At 40.1% G+C, this 17,687-nt stretch overlaps 1 protein-coding gene across 14 annotated transcripts in view; it reads right to left on the reverse strand.

The window, feature by feature from the left end:
• Positions 1 to 17,687, reverse strand: part of Rbms3 (RNA binding motif single stranded interacting protein 3) — a 1,349,634-nt gene that overhangs the window by 54,074 nt on the left and 1,277,873 nt on the right. For 10 of the 14 annotated variants that reach the window (XM_031343072.1, XM_031343069.1, XM_031343067.1 and 7 more), the window contains 2 exons: positions 12,048 to 12,158; positions 3,646 to 3,693 (listed from right to left, as the gene is read on the reverse strand). In XM_031343072.1, coding sequence (XP_031198932.1) covers positions 3,646 to 3,693; positions 12,048 to 12,158 — 159 coding nt within the window. The remainder of the gene's footprint in view (positions 1 to 3,645; positions 3,694 to 12,047; positions 12,159 to 17,687) is intronic. The other 4 variants (XM_031343074.1, XM_031343070.1, XM_031343078.1 and 1 more) reach the window with 1 other exon arrangement.

The following is a 17,687-nucleotide window of genomic DNA, read 5'->3' on the forward strand; positions in this document are numbered from 1 at the left end:
TTTTTTTTTTTTAACTTAGCTAATTGCCATGTGTCTGTGTATCTACATTTAGAGAATTCTTTTCCTGGAGTCTCTTTCTCTGATCTGTTAGTTCATGTCCATTGTTCCTTCCTGTGCCAATAATGATTAGTGTGGATGTAGTGAAAACCATTTGAATACTTACTTTATACCAGGATCCGTTTAAGCAGAGTGTAGAGCGTAACTTAAGCAATTCTCAAAACCACCTCATGTGATCAGGATTTCCCCAGACAAGTGATGAACTACAGGAAATCAGCAGCTTTCCCAAGTGTCCACAACCAAAACCCAATACATGTAGCTTCCGAACTTGGACATTTTACTAATCAAGTGAACAATTAATAGTGAAGGATTTACATTCCTGTAGTAAGATGTTCCTAACTGATGTCTTTTGTTTCTAAAGAGTTTTATCTCCAGTGCTAAACACAAGCTAACACAAAGTACGTTACCAACTGAGAGGTAGATTAAAAAAAACAAAACAAAACCAACAACAGAACAGATAACATGACTGAACAAAGAATTCTTACTCAAAATGAGAATAACCTTTGAGCTGTATTTTGCCCTCAAATCTCAAATGATCACTTGCCATTCAATTCCCCATGCTAAGAGCTGACATATCCTGTGCTATATGCCTAACAGACCTCCCACTATAGTCTACCAGGCAAACCCCTACTCAGCTTTACTGATCCTTCTCCAAATGCACTTTATTCATTCGTATCTCAAAACTTTTTTCTACATTCTTGTTTCTCTATAACATTTATATTATCACAAATAATAATCATAAGAAACAGCAAGATAAAATTGAACTATGATGTTGATTTTTTTTAATAAGGACAGGCTTTCTATTCACGTTTACATCTTCAATACTTAGCATAGTACCTAGCACCCAGAACTAGACTGATAATATTTGAAATATTAATTGAATGAGAATAGATTAGATTATATCTCCATGGATAATTAAGTTAATATCTTGAATGGCAGAGTAGTAAAGCAATTTAGTTGGCTCATACATTGGACAAAGCCAATTAACTTAATCACTTGATACTGATACATTGGGATATTTGAAAAAGAGTTATTACCTTAATCAGACTCAATTTGCTTTCCTAATATGATCAATAGTTGGACAAAAGATACTCAGTTGTACAAAAGCCAATCAGATTATCTACTAGCCAGTTAACAACCATTTATTGAAAGTATATCTATTTCTACTTAGGCATAAGCCTAGGGAGAGAACAACTGCACAATATGTCCAACCACCATCCAAATCTCATAAGGATAAACAAAGTGTAAAATCACCCAAGAACACTTCTCTATGCGTGCCCCATTGGCCTCTTCCTTTGTACTCCACGAGTGGCAACTTAATATATCTTTTATTAACCACAGATCATATTGTTTTTTCATGTGTGTGTGTTTGGGGGCTCCATGTTTAGATGTACGCACATGTATACCGGTACAGATATGCACGAATGCATGTGAACTTGGGGATAAGGAGAGGTCAACTTTGGATGTCATTCTTTGGGATCCATCCACATTTTTTTTTATTGAGGTAGGATATTACATTAGCCTGGAGTTCATCTATTTGGCTAGACATACTGGTCTCTGCCTCCCCAGTCATGGCATTACTGTGTGTCTGGCTTTTTTAATGTGCGTGCTGCAAGACTGAACTCAGGGCCCGCTGTAAGCACTCTAATGACTGAGACAACTCACAAGCCCCATATCTTGGATTTTAATTTTCCTCTTTGGTTTTATTTCTTAATCTACAAACACACACTTACATGCTTAAGTTTCTTTTAAGGTATTATGTTTAACAAGTCATTTGTCTGCTTGACAGTTTCAGTGGAATCATACAGGAACTCCCAAGGTAAAGCATTGTCTCTTGCCAATATTGATTAGTATAGAGGGGAACCCGTGAGCATAAACACTTCCAACAATCAGCTTGCAATTTTCATTGTGATGTGATGTGATGTGTTTGTGTGTGTGGGTATGTAAATGTCTTGCTATATTTATTATCATACACACACACACACACACACACACACACACACACATACATAGAGTCTCACCATACAGCTGGCTAGAAGTCACCGTGTAGACTGGGCTGGCCTCGAGTTTACTGAGAGGTGCCTATCTCTGCCTCTTGAATTCCTGGATTAAGGGTGTGTACCACCAAGGCCAAAATTCATTGTGTTCTTAAAAATAAGAGGATATTTGGTTGAGGGGGTTATTTGTTATTATTAATATTGGTTAATTATGAGGAGTATAAGCCTTTTGTCAAACAAAGAGGCCAAAGTTTAAAGAAAGTAAAAGCTATACACGACAAACCAAGTCTCCTCTATAGAGTCACATGTTTTAAATGCAAAAGACACATTAAAATGGTAGGCACATGACATTTTAATGAATGGTAATCCATGGAGATCCAGAGTACCAAAGCGATGTCTAGTTGGAAGCCAACTCTTTGCTCTTCAGTCAGGAAAATCATATAGCTCTGAGATGAGTACAGCCATGAGGATAACTAAAGAGATGCATGGACAGGAGGAAACACTACTCTTAGATGCTGTATCAATCACTAGAGGGGCCTTGAGTGGGACACTCTTCACTGGAAGCCATCTTCTGGCTGCCAGCCTCAACTGCCCCCTGGGTTCCTTTGGACATTTCCTGAACCGGGTTTCATGTACTCTTTGCAAAGACCTTCTTGGTTCCATCTGAATATCTTTAACCAGCAAACATGCCAAAGACTCAAAGTTCCAAGTTCTCCATGCTTGCTACTATTCTTCAATTAGTTAAAATAAATTAACAAAAATCAATTGTTTTTCTTACAGTTGTGTCCATTTTCCTCTTTCAACAAAGCAAAAGTGAAAGTTAAGATGCAAGCAAAGTCACTATGCATTTCAAAAGTTTTTTTTTTTTAAAAAAGCACCAACTTCTTTACACACATATGCTCAGCTCCAAAGTGCACCATTAACATTTACAAATCAAATTAAATACTGCTAATTGAATGCTGAAGACTCTTATGTATCCTCAAAGGAACTTCTGCTACCTTGCTGTGAAAACGGAATATCAGAAATGTCACTTTTGATATCCCAAATACAACGTCTTAGAAAAGAAATGAAGTTTTGATTCATTCAACAATTTTTTTTTTTGAATACACACATCAGGTCCTGCCCTAGGAGCCAAGCAAACACAAGGGAAAACTCTGACTTCTGAGGAATTCTGGTCTCCAAAGCAGTGCTTCTCAATCTTTCTTTTTATTATTAATATGTGCTCTTTTATTTTTTTTTGACAAATGTCAAATCTTTCTCCCACTCGTCAGAAATTCTGATGACCTTGTCAAACTGTGAGACTCACTGATACACAGAACATTGACTAAATCTCCTGCATATCTTTCATAGACAAAGCATCTTGGAGATCTTACTTTTATTTTAAAGACAGTGTATTCACTTTCTAGATATGAAGCCAGATTGCCCTAGGAAATAGACTCATAACTACACACCCCTCCCTTTGCCAAAATGAAATGTAAACTTCTCATGCCCACCCCTGTTGAGAATCACTGCTTTGGAGAGTTTTGGAGAAAACCAGGCAAGCTCCATCTCTCCCCTCCAATTAAGTCTGAAAGGAATTAGATTTTCCTACCTGACATAACAGCTGGTGAAGTACCATAATTCTGTCTTGGGATTGAATCTTGGAATGAAAAAGAGCATGAGAAAGATTGCAATGAAGTCCAAAGGAAAATAAAAACAGAGTCTTAGCTTTACAGGTTGGAAGGGCCCAACATGTGTCCCACAGTCATCTGCCCCCACCCCCTTTCTGCAAGGACTCCAAGCACTGTGACTCTAGAGGACAGTTGATTCTTAGTCTCCAGTATCAGCAGGTTGTATGTGCTACGGGGACCAGTTGGTTTCAGAACATCACAATCACCATCTTCCTCTTGGTCTGTTTGATTGCTCCTTTTGGGAATCAATGGGAGGCTCTTGCCCTCCCCAGATGTTTTAATAGTTTTATGAGACAGCCCATCTGGAGGGCACCTAAGTGTGGTAGCAATGGAGAATAAAAGAAGTAACTTTAAAGGAGATTAATAAAAATTCTGTAAGTTCTTATATCATATGTGCTATAAAGCCCAAGTTCCATTTTTTTTTTTTTTTTTTAAATCATCCTGACCAGGGGCAGAGCACAGAACGCTCTCTGCAGGAACCTTGTGCATAGCTACCAAGACTAGCCAAGACTAGATCTTATGAAATAGAGGATGGATAGTTATTTTCAAAGTGTCATAATATTAGAGATAACAAAATTTAGAGAGAAGTTGAACTACAAGTAGTCATTGCAAACCTGGGGAAATGTACATGTCGGCAGGAGAATATATCAGCTGCTTTAAAATGACAATAAGGCTTTAACTCCTGCTCCTCAGTCATGATCTTTTTATTAGTATAGAACAATTATATATTATGGGTTTATTGCATTCCAATACATGTACATGTAACTTCTGACATGTCCACCCACACCCTATAGCTCTCTCTGGCCCCCTTTCTGGAACCTTCCTACCTCTCTTCCCATTCCTAACTAGCCCTTAGCCAGAAAAGTGGTGTAGATCCTGTGGTTGCAACTGGCCTTCTAAGAACTGAAAACACTGAGCTCACTCCCAGCTTTCTGAAAAGATGAAGGCATCAATGGCAATATGTGAACTCTTATTTCATTCATGTGACCAGTATTATCTTTTAAAAGCTTAGACACCCCCATTTGTACATTTCTATATACCTAATAACTTTTGAGATCATTCACAGATCTACCTCCTACTTTAATGCCAATCACTCTTTTGAGGGAATAGCATGTCTGAAGAGGGCTGTGAACATTGTAAAGCTCTTACGGCAATAAGAGCAAGCAAGCATTGCTCAGAATTCAGATGCGTATACGCCATAGCTCTGAGTGGCCTGGTCTTGTGAAATAGGCCAGCACTCTTGACTGTCAGCCCCTACTCTGAAGTAGAGTCAACTTAATAGCAATTGCAATGATGTTGGTAACAATGTTCTTAGTTCCTAGATACCTTTTCAGAAAACTTCAAATTACTATTCAAAACTGAGAAAAAAATGAGTTATTTCTTATACTGTGTTGTAATATATTCATACCTATAATTAAATATAGAAACATGTATATTAATATAGTAAATATTGACTACTGTTTAGTAATTGAGGAATACAAAGTGATAAAAATAGAAAATACTTCAATCTCATTTTCAAAATAAAATAAACACGCTTGTTTTGTAGTATTTTTGTTAGATTGATTTTACTTTTAATCTATATGTATATGTGTATTTGCATGTGTGTGCAGTACCCATGGATGCCAGAAGGGGGCGCCAGATCCCCTAGAGCTGAGGAAAACAGGCAGATGTAAGCCCCCTTGTGCTAAGACCCAAACTCAGGCCCTCTGAAGAGCAACAAGTACTCTTAACCACTGAGCCGCCTCTCCAGACTCCACTGACTTTGAATTCCTTGACAGAATTGTGTTGTAAGTAACCCCTCGCATTTGCACTGTGTTCCACAGGAGCAAGTTCACAGCCCCGTCTTTTGGCTTGTCATATCAACATTGCTTTCCCTACCTGTATGAGATTGCTATGCTTTTGTGCTGCGCTACTCTTGGGTCTGTGGATGAATGAATAGTAGTTGGCTAACTGTTCTCTACTAAACACTGTCTAGAACACCACAAAGAGTATCTTGAGGCATAAAGTCCTTCTCATTTATCTTACACTCCTTCCACCCACCAGCTTCTCAGAATTGAAAGTTTATAACCAGGGGTCATGTGCTGAAGTGATTGGCTGGACACTGCTTTTAACTGATGCTGTACAACCTGAAGGCACCATCAAAACTAATTTTCCTCCATGTTTATAGATAATGTGTGGGTTATTTATCTTATCTGATATATGTGCACGTTTATATGCATATTTGTAAAATTATAGCAATGATAGTTTTTAATTATGTTATCCCATTTTCTATGCCCCATTTTATTCCCAACTCATTCATGTACCTCAACAGTGTCTCTATTAGGACAGTGCTGCAATGATATTAATTTACTTGAACTTAAGATCCATATTCCTAGAAGTAAAGGTTTTATATTTAAGTAACTCTCCACCCCTAACAGACTTGCCCCTAACTCTTCATTCATTCTTTACGTGAGAAAATTTCCCTGTAAAGAACTGTTACATTACAATAAGATTAAAGAACTTTTTAAAAACATAATCTTTGCATCTACATTTTCTGTCTTGTATCAGTTTGTAATTGGCTGCTATTTTTTTTCCTTCGGCTTTCACTTAAGGAATTGTAGCCATTAGGATTTATGAAGCTATTTATCGCCTAAGATGCTATTTACTGAGTCATAATTCCATGTAAGATCTTCTACTCACTTTTATAATTCTCCATCTCAATACTGATATTTATAGCTAATGTTGGAAAAAATGAATAATACATATTTTCATCTGGTAATAATCAGACTTTTGGAGCAGTGGAGATGTAGTGTGCCTGGAGAATGGCAGCAAATTCTGCTCATCAGGACTACAATTCCAGGATCGTTTTGGGTTTTTTTTGTTTGTTTTGTTTTTGTTTTTTTTGTTTTGTTGTTTTTGCATGGCAGTACTGACACCATGGAAATCGGATGGTGTCACAGTGCAGAAGTGGCTTGGAAGGAAGGCAACCTGCACTAGAGATAAGGAGCCTGTGGAACAATGTCTTTTGCTTTCTTTCAGCAGAGCCTGGTGGCATTGTAAGCCACTGGTGACCAGCAGCTGAACAAATGAAAAGGAGATAAGAAAATTGTAAAACAAGATTGTCATGCAATATCAAGGTTCTTAAAACACACTCAAGTCCCAGGCGGCTTCTGCTAAAGCTCCCAATAACTCGATAAGAAATTATGGATAATGGGGCTTTGCTTTCATCGAAGGAATTCTGTGAGAAAGAATAAACAAAAGTGGGAGAGGTGGAAAAAAAAATCCTTCAAGGTTAGAACCGTGACATAAAATAGGTGTCCTGTTTGCATCCGATCTATATAGCTTAAAGCCTGTAGATTCGGCCCAGCTTAGAACTGGGTAGAGAATTGACCAATACACTTTGAAGAAGAAAATTCCAGATGGAAATTCTTTAAACAACATGATTTTAAAATCTGAGGTGACACGAGATGAAATATTCCTGCCTTTTTGAAGATCAAAAAGTAAGGGTGCTTTGGTTCCATATAATTCCTTTTGTCACAATCTTAAAAAGAAAAGTAAGTTGCTTAGTGGCCCTATCTCGTTTGGAATAGGATACTACTATTATAGCTCCTATGCTCTGCAGCCTGACCAGTGCCTACCCTGAATGATCCCCCAAATCTCACTGCACTATGCCCCAGGACCCATCTGCTCCCAGACTGTTTTTTATAAAATTTCCAATAGCTCAGATGTCTGAAAGTCTCTGAAGACAGTCTCATCGGAGAGAGACACCAGTCTACAATGATGGAGGCTTGAATAAGAAGTGCCCCTACAGTCTCAGGGATTTGAACACTTGGTCCCCAGTTGGTGACGCTGTTTGAGGGAGTTACAGAGCTTTCAGGACACAGGACATTGATGGAGAAAGCAGGTCATTCAGAGCAGGCCTTGAGCATTTGTAGCTTCCATATACCTCTTGTTCTCTTCTCTGAACTTCTTGTGTGTGTGATGGAAATATGAGCACACTGGCCCCTACCACTGGCTGCCTCACCTTCCTTGCCATTATAGATGGGCTCCTTCTTTGGAACTTTAAGTCAAACAGACTCTCCCTTCTGTAAGTTGCCCTTGGTAATGAAGTTTTATCATGCCAACAAGAAATGGTTAACACAGAGTTCAGATGACAGGGTGGAAGATGAACTGTAGACTGATGAGACTGGAAGCTGGAGATACAGTTAGGAGACTGATACAACAAGCCAGATGAAGCTAAGGAAGGGGGAAGACAGGGTAAATCTGACAAATGTCCAGGATTTAATTCCTGGGACTTACAGTAATGGTGTGTAGAGGAGAGGAAGAAGGACCGTGTATGGGTTGAGTCCCAAGTGTAGAGTTTGGCTATTCAGTGGATCATCACAGTTTTGACTTAAAATAAAACAGGACAGGAAGACAGAGGAGAAGAAGGGTAGGGCTGGAAGGAGACACTCAAGGACATCCAGGACATGAATGTGAGTTGTAGTGATTTTGAGGTGTTGAAGACGAATCTCCATGGAGACCAGATAGATGGGTTTGATGTTCTGAAATTAGCATTGAAGACTCTGACTTAAGATTCTTCAGTGTGCTAGGTGGGATAGGAAAGCATGCACATGAACAGAATGACTGAAGGAAAGCATGTATGGATTGAATGTGAGGTAGTATTTGAGCTTGCAAAATAGAGGAATGGCCAGAGAGAAGGTGCGGAGGATCAGGCACACTATGGGACTTTACTGGACAAACAGGGCCAAATAGCTAAATGCATGAATATTTCACTTTAAAATACAGACGGTTTATATTAAAAACGAATTGGACACTGAGATTACCCTGGGTCTATGTGCCGGGGGCAGGGGCAAGTTGATGGCAAATGGGTCATGGTTCTGTTCTCTACATAAAGTTCTTATATTCCTGGCTGTTGAAGGTGCTGTCTCCACCCATTAGGTGTCCAACACCCAGGAAAAGGTATCACATTGACATGGAAATCCCTCTAAATTATAATTTCAATGCTATGTCTATTTGCATCATGTGGCCAATACAGAGAGTACTTGATACCACATGTTCAAGGTAATTTGTTTAACTTGAGCAAATTCATTCACTGACATGACTAGAAGGTTAGCTTTGGAACCCTGGGATATTACGTTAGCAGTTAACACAGTGGGCATGTTAAAGAATTAAGTGATACCCCTTGATAGAACAAGCAAAGGAGCTGGATTGTTGGTTTAATAGGGTGGTGCATCTATTACGGTGACCTGAACTTGCACCAGGTAAGCTGCATCAGAGGTTAAGGGTGGCTCACTTGATAAGTGCCTACTTATGTAATATGTTACAACTGCTGTTTATCCGGCCATTCAACAACATCCCAAGGATGTACACAGTATTACTGTTCTCAGTTTATAAGAAAAGAAGCAAATCTCTAGGAAGCCAAGGAATGTGGCCTATGCATGCACAGACACAAAGCCAAGTAGGGCTTTAGACCCTGATGCCATTCCCAAGTCCACTGGAATCTCTCAAGTGCCAGTAAGGGAGTTGTGAGATGGGTCCACTTAGGTGGGAAAAGCAAATTAGATAAATCAACCTCACTGGGTAATCCACAGCAAATGCAAATTAAAAGAAGTCACATAAAAGCAAATATCTGATGGCATGCAGTGTGAGCGAGATGGTTTAACAAAAGAAATGACTGTATTCGGGACACCAAGAGTATTCAGTTACAATTGAGTGAATCCACAAAATAGTGTCTTCTCTCTTCTGTCAAAAATCTTTTCAAGTCACCAACTTCTAATGTTAATGTCACATTGCCAACAATGAATGTCATCTGATGCTCATACGGTAACTAAACACGGTTTACTTGCAATAGTGAAAGCACACAATGAAAACAAGAAGAAAGTAACAGGAAATTTGGCATTAAAAATAAGGTCCATGTGCTAAAGTCTTTTACCTGCTGAGAGAGGCCATGGTCCACAGTAAATCGTTAAATGATTATTTTTGGCAGTTGCCAGCTGGGTAAAAGTGATGGCCTCATCTGATTCTGTTACAATTGAAAATTATTTACTTAATTAGGAACTATAATAATATGAAGCCTATTCTATTATCATCTTAAGGATTTTTGGTTTGGGGGTTGGTATTTTTGCTTTTTGTTGTTGTCGGTTTTTTTGTTTGTTTGTTTGTTTGTTTTTTGAGTCAGGCACATATTGTGTCTTTACTAGTTGGCAAATTGTAGTGTTAGCAATGAAGCTGGCTTTGCTTTTTGGTCAAATGGGTAAAACATATAAAGGGTTTCTTCCTTTTTTTTTTTTACAAGTAAAGGTCACACTTAAGATTGTCGTTTAGCACAGTAAAGTCATCTTTACTCATCTCATCTTCAATTGAGAGAGAACCTGACAGAATGAACTCTACTCTGGAGATCTGAGAGGCACTGGGCCTTCTGATCCTGTCTCTGGAATCTGTTTTAGTAGGAATACACGAAGAGACCACAGATCATCCCTACATTTGACTAAAAGTTGTACAAATATTTGTCTGAAACTCTCTCCCCAATGAAGATGATCTGAATCATGGTGCAAAGTTTAATGTGATCTCAGAGCTGACTTTGAAAATCTAGCTGAGAATGCAATTCTATGACCCAGCTTCGACTCTTGGGCAGGTAACTTATCACCAATGGCATATTACAGGGGAACAGGTATATGGCTTACGATAAACTAAAGGTCTTTCTTGGAAGTGTATTATTTTCCTCTACATCTTTTGAGTAAAGGGATCCATTTTTGTAGGTCCTCCATTCACAGTATACATAAGGCATATCAGTAGTATACAGTGCCTCCATGAGACTCATAGAGACAGTATCAAAGAGACATGTAGGCTTAAAAACACAAAGTCAGAAGTAGAAGGTATTCACATGTCAAAATGAGTGACCTCACTCTCCAGAAGGTGAGGCTGAGATCCTTAGATACTATGTCCTCCATGGCACAATTCAGGTTTAGACCAAAGTTTCTTGACTCATTCTCCTGGGGTCTTTCTACACTGTTAAACCTGTGTCATTTAAAGGAAATCATGCCTTTTCCCCCATGTCTTTACAGAAGACAAGATCACCTGCACTAGGGTGTACACTAAACACTAAAGTGCGACTGCTGATACACAGTCAGCCCATGGGGGTTGCATTCGCTAATGATGGTGAGCATAGGTTTAGTGTTCTAGGTTGTAGTAGATGAAAATATCAGAGGGACCTCTAAAAAAAAAATTCAAAGCCTTGCCAGTGAGTTCAAGTATGTCATAGATGGAGATCAAGTGTACTACTGGCATTTTTTTTTTCAGTTCATGTGACAGCTCATCTTGGTTATCAACTTGACACCAATGGGAAATGGGAAGAAGAAACTGCAATTGAGGGATTACCTCCATCAGACTGGCCCATCAGTACATCTTACCTCCATCAGACTGGCTTGTAAACATGTTTTACCTCCATCAGATTGGCCTGTAAGTATGTCTTCAGGACATTTTTTTTAAATTGCTAATCAATGCAGAAGGACCCTGCTCACTGTGCGGAGTGCTATTCCCTAGTCACATGGGCCCAGGCGATACAAGAAAGTTACCCAAGCAAGTCAGTAAGCATTGTTCCTCTGTGGTCTCTGTTTCAATTCCTGCCTCCAGGTTCCTGCCCTAAGCCCCTGCCCCCGCTTCCCTTGATGATCCACTGTAACCTGTAAACCAAATAACCCCTTTCCTCTCCATGTTGCTTTTCATCCATGTTTTATTACAGCAACAGAGAAGCGAATAAGAATAATACACTTTTTTAGAGTAAGACTAGTCAGAAGCATCATAACTGTAAGAAAAGATCAAAGACGTCAGATTCTGCTCCTTCTCTTGAATAGTCACTACGCCAATCCATCCACAGGAGAAATGAATACTCAACCAGGCCAACTTCTCAGTGACTCCCTATTACTTCAGACACTGAGAGTGAATAAAAAGGCCTTTACACTGGCTACAGGTGGAACTGCTCTTTCATGTGGGAAGGGCCTGGGAAGGACGGTGGGTCATCTGGTAAACAGCTGAGGAAAGGAAAGCAGCCTGTGTATATGGTCATGAGGTACAGGTCTACATGTGTAGGCAGAAGGGTCCCTTTCCAGAAAGAGCTCTGAGGGTGCACTCGGTGCACTGTACCACATAGTGAGAAGGGTCTCAAGTCAATGCCACAAGACCCTCATCCTTGCCCACGTGAATGAGTGTACTCTGGGACTGAACTTGCATGCAAACTTGTTCAGGCTGGAACCCAACAGCTGTGTGACGCCAGCCGAGTATTGGAAAACAGGACATGGTGTCTTCTCAAGGCCCAGGAAATCAACTAAACTCATCCACTCACCGTTCCTGCCGTCCCCAGGGAAAGATGGTTCATCTGCTGCGTCAGGGGACCCACGATGTTAGTTGGCTGCATTGACATGGGGTGGTCCATGGTGGGTGTGATCACAGCACCCTAAAAGCACATACAATGTCCATCTGAAAACACGTTCCATGAGGAAGAAAACATTCTTTATCAAAAGCAAATACAACCTTTGGTGAGCTTGCTTTTTAAGGTAAACAGTGTATAAATTCAGATTTGGATAATCTGGTGCCTGTCTGTGTCTTTCTGTTCACGTGTGAATGTGTGGCACCAGCAATTCCCTTTGCTCTGATATGATGGATGTGCAATGTGTCTAACACACCTGACTTTTACCTTTAAGAGTGTTTTCAAATAAATCATATGCACGCTTTCTCCCACTGTTCTGATGTATTTCTTTGATTGAACATTGGGAACAATAAATAGAAATTCTCTAATTTTTCTTGATATTGAATAAAACTTATAGTTTGTTTACTTTTTATATTTAATTTTTTGTGTGGTGTGTAGTATGTTTTTGTGTTTGTGTATGTACATGTATGCACATATTTGCACACATGTTCAAGCACACACATGTTTTAGCATGTGTATAGAGGCCAAGGGATATCACGTGGGAGTTGGTTCTCTTTTCTACCACATGAGACCCGGGGAATGAACTCCTGTTGTCAGGCATGGTAGCAGGTACTTTTACCTGATGAGACATCTTCCAGGCCCATGGCCTATGCCATTTATTTGTGACTTAAATAAGCACTTCTTGCTTACCCCAATATAATCTATGATTGTGCCCGGGGGGTAACGGGACCCATGTGAGCTTCTTGATGGCATTAGGGTGAATCAAAGCCTAACATGAATTATCCAAGACCCAGACTTACTACTTGAACATCCTTACATCCTGCTTGATCTTTTCTTATTTTTTCTCTTAATTTAACCTTTCGATATAAGAAACTATACTGAACATTTTAAAGCTAATACACACACACACACACACACACACACACACATATGTATATATCCATAAATTAAAATTGTACAGGTTTTGCTTGTGGATCCTTGGTATATGTGGGATGCCAGTGGGGACAGTATTGATGGTGGCTGTGGTACTTATCAGTGTGGGTGTGCACATGTGTATGCACCTGTGCAATCCAGAGTTCAACATTCAGTGTCATTTCCCAGTATTCTTCTCTCTCTCTCTCTCTCTCCCTCTCTCTCTTTTACACAGGATTCTTATGCAAATGACAAGCTATATAAGCTTCAGTTCATAATTATAAACAGGTACACACATTAGAATTCACACACACTACTTTTCTTCCTGCTCTTTGAGTTTCCTTACTAAAAGCAATTTATTTTTTTTTTCCTTAAAAAAAAAATACCTTCACTGTGAATCCTCTAAGAACTAATCCTTTTAAGTCCTCTGGGGATAAACTCCAGAAGACTCTCAAAGCTCAAGCAGATACTCTGATGCATTTCTCTAACTCTAATCAAAATGTGGGCCTCTCTCCCTCTCTTCCTCTCTCTCTCTCTCTCTCTCTCTCTCTCTCTCTCTCTCTCTCTCTCTCTCTCTCTCTCTCTTTCTCTGTCTCTCTCCCTCTCTCTCTGCATTTTAACCCTGTGTGGGCAGAAGAGTCCCTTCTCTTCCTGAGTTTCAAAGAGAGGAAGCCCTCGTAGCAAGCTTGTCACCAGTCCATCAGCCCAGGGCTCACCTGCCACAGTTCTCGAAATAGCTCACTTTAATCAGTCTGACTACTTTCATAAAGGAATAGATATGAAAAGTCACAATCAAGCCCATGGTGTGTGTGTGTGTGTGTGTGTGTGTGAGAGAGAGAGAGAGAGAGAGAGAGAGAGAGAGAGAGAGAGAGAGAGAGAGAGAGAGAGCACCATCCTCCCCCATGCCCAGGAGGCTGCCCTCTCCCTGGGGTGTTATATGAAAGGTGGACTGTTTGGGAAACAGTCAGTGAGGGAGGTGGGCAAGCCTGTGACAGAGCCATCAAAATTCTCACTGGATAAGAACAGAGGGACAGGATGCTTGCACTTGGAATTAATTTAGAGAAGATTGTCTGATCTCTCGGAGACTTCCTTCACAGAAAGCCGCGTATGGGGAGTCATTTGATGGCAGCTGCGGTGCACTGTGTCTGCCTATGAACCCGAAATCTGCCAATCACACAGAAGAGTGTGGAGGGAGTTGTCGTAATCTGGAATTGTAAATAGCAAGACCAAGCACAGACTGAAAAAATAATAGGAGGGAAAGATTCCCCAAACAGATTAGTTACTCTAGATAAATGAATGATGCTATAGAGATTCTTGGGAGAAAGTTTATAAGAATACTTACTTATTGTCAGTAAAAATGTCCAATGAACAGAGAATCCCCACAAGTTATCAAGAACATTAAGTTGTTTAATCTCAAGGGAATGGAAGCTACTCACAATTAGTGAATTAACTGGAAGTGATTGACAGGAACCTACGGGAGAAATGAAGTTTTGACGTTGCTTTATCAGGGACAGATACCTTAGGGGGCTGAAGCATTGGTTATTGGAACAGAGAATGGTGTTTGTCAGCAATAGTGCTTATCAATGTCAACAGAATCTCTTTTGTATTGTGCAGTACAAAGGGGAAATGTGAAAGAGGAAAGAAGGAAAAGTTTACAATTGTTAAGGCAAACCAGCACCCTCAACATACGCTGTCAAATCTCTTCCACCAATGCACTTCAGCCATGGACTTCAGAGTGCTCTGTGACAGCCTTTGCCAACACATTAAGGGTGATGTTGTCCCCTTGAAATATAAGAATGTGCTGTCTGACAAGCCTTCCCTGGGCACATGGCAGCACAAGAGGAGACGTGCTTTTTATTTCAGCATCTCTGGATGTCTGGGTTTGTTCTGTGTTTAAGTTGCAAAGGAAAATCCTGTAGAGCATGCCTTTAATATCTCCAGATAAAGCAAGCAATGGTCTCATGGCTGCTGGGCAATCGAGCCCATTGGAGCCACTGCCGCTATGAGACAGAGCCCCTCTTCCTGCCATCAGAGGGAGGAGATGGTCACACAGCCCAGAAGTAAGAATGACAGCAGTCATTTGGGTAAAGTATGCAGAAGTCACCTCAAGTGACTCAGGATAGGAGGACAGATTAAACTAAAGGACACTGGAAGGAATAGATTCCTGCTGATGCTGGCAGGGACTCAGAAAGTCCACACAACTGGTAAAGATTGCCTGCAGAGAGAGCTCCTGTTTTCTGAAGGGCATTGCGAACAAGGATATTAAGCACAGGCCATGCAAACAAGGATGTTAAACACAGGCCAGGCTTACCTAGGGCCTGGATCTTTGTAGCCTTGAGTTGAACCATGTCAGCACTCTCATCTCTTATCCCAGAACATAAACAGTACACTTCATAAAATCATTTTATAATTTCACTTATAAAGGGAATGTTTTTTAAAAAATGAAAGAAAGTATTAAGGAAACCAACTCGCATGTTTTTGCTTACTTTTAAAACTTTATGTAGTTTTTAAATGGTGGTTACTCTTTAAAGCTAGCTCTCTTTAACAAGCTCACTAATTTACTGCTAATTTACTGCACTAAATTACTCAGGCCCCTGCTGAAATTCTTTTCTGCAGCATAGTCAAGGGTCTGGCTTTATCTGAGTGGAGGTACCCAAAGGGGAACTCCTTGGGCTGCAAGAGGCTGTGCTGGGCTCTGTCTCCATTGCTGCAGCTGCTGCAGCAGCTGCTGCTGCTTCTGCTGCTAAGAGCTTCAGTATTTAAAATATCTGTTGTTGACTGACCTTCTGCTAGTTTTCGAAAGAAATTTGAAATCTTTGAAAGTTCATTCATTTCCTGACAAAATCATGGGACTCTTAAAACATGGGCAGGCCCTTGCACTGAAAGCACATACTAAACTTGGGTGTGGGGAAACAAACTTGGGTCCCCTGGAAGAATAGCAAGTGCTCTTAAGTGCTGAGCCATCTCTCCAGCAATAAACAGGAGGCTAAACAATGTCCTTCATTTGCCCTGCTTTGCCACTGTTACAGGGCATGGGCCTTTGCCCGTGAATCACCACAATACACTGCAACAAATTCAAACAGGCCAAGCCTGTATCTCGCAGAGCTGAGACAGGGCAGGTTCCTAAAGAATTAAAGGCACTGATTGGCCCCAAAGCAACCATGTGAGCAGCTTAGCATTTTAGAGCCCTTTCTATGCCATCTGTATAAGCCCCATGTTTCAAATCACAGGACTGCTAAAGTCAAAGGTGAGAAGGGCAGCAGGAAAACATAAAGTAAGAATATTTCCTTCAGCTAAGTGAAGGAAAGGGAGAAGGCCAGTGACCTCCCCCAGCCCATCTCTTCCAAGTGTTCATGCCAAAACACTCAAGGCTCACCCTATATATTCTATTTCATAGACTGATTTATGCAACTGGGTTTTAAATAGGAACCATTTAACACAACTTTTAAAAATATAACTGAAGGTCAATTTTTATTTTGTCCTCAATCTGATTTTGTCTTTCTGTCACCATCATATTCTTAGAAGAAATATTCCCTTGAGTTTATATATATCGAACTATTTTTAGCACAGAGAGCATGAGCGGCTTAAAAGTCAGGCAGCTCATGGCAATGACTGAGAGCAATTGTGAATGACTGACAGCAATAGTGAATGACCGACAGCAATAGTGAATGACTGACAGCAATAGTGAATGACTGACAGCAATAGTGAATGACCGACAGCAAAAGTGAATGACTGACAGCAATAGTGAATAACCGACATGTGTATGTATATAAAAGCATGTGTGTGTGTGTGTGTGTGTGTGTATGAGAGAGATGGTGTTTTATCTGTTTTATCACAGCATGTCCAAATAAACATATTCCCCTATGTAAATTGCTTTTGGTGCTGGCGTTTTATGACAGCAACAGAAAAAAATTACAAGGTTTTAAAGGACTGTTGTTGGGAAAGAATAAAAAGCATCAAGAACCATTTCCTATCTTTAGGGACAACCATTAAGCTTCAGCTACTTTGATCAATTTACAACCAAAGTGGAAGGACAGAATGACTTCCGTAAGTCTAGTTTGAAATCCAAAAGCCTATCACAGGGCTAGTTCCCTTTAACTGTACAAAATGTTTCATAGTGATTTCTGAAAAACAAACAAACTAACCAACCACACCTTCCCCCAAAAAACCCAAACAAACAAAACCAAAACAAAACAGCCACAACAAAACAAACAAAAAGCCACCACCTGGATGTGGGAGTAGTAGACAGTCCCAGGAATCTGGGGGCCACACAGCTCCAGGAGTCCCCCTCACTCGGATTCCTTCCCCTCATTATTGTTAATGAATCCTTTCTTTCAAGAGTACACCTTAAAGTGGAAGCCATTTCCTATCATACATGTGCAATCCGTACAGGCAGGAATTGCACGTAGTGAGTAGAAAAAGTCTTTGCAAGCTAACTCTCCATGCCTCTAGGACTAATTTTCATTTAAATTAAAGAATGGTTAACAATGACCAGAGTTCTGACTCAGGTCTTTATGCTTGAACACTTTACCCACTGATTCATATCCCCAGATCCACATTATCTTTGTACCTCCTAAGTTTCTATTCTGTATCTATAATGCATTCCAAAGCATAGGGTCATCATTTATGTATTATAATAGCTTA

The sequence above is a fragment of the Mastomys coucha genome, unplaced genomic scaffold, assembly GCF_008632895.1.
Source record: "Mastomys coucha isolate ucsf_1 unplaced genomic scaffold, UCSF_Mcou_1 pScaffold23, whole genome shotgun sequence".
NCBI lineage: Eukaryota > Metazoa > Chordata > Mammalia > Rodentia > Muridae > Mastomys > Mastomys coucha.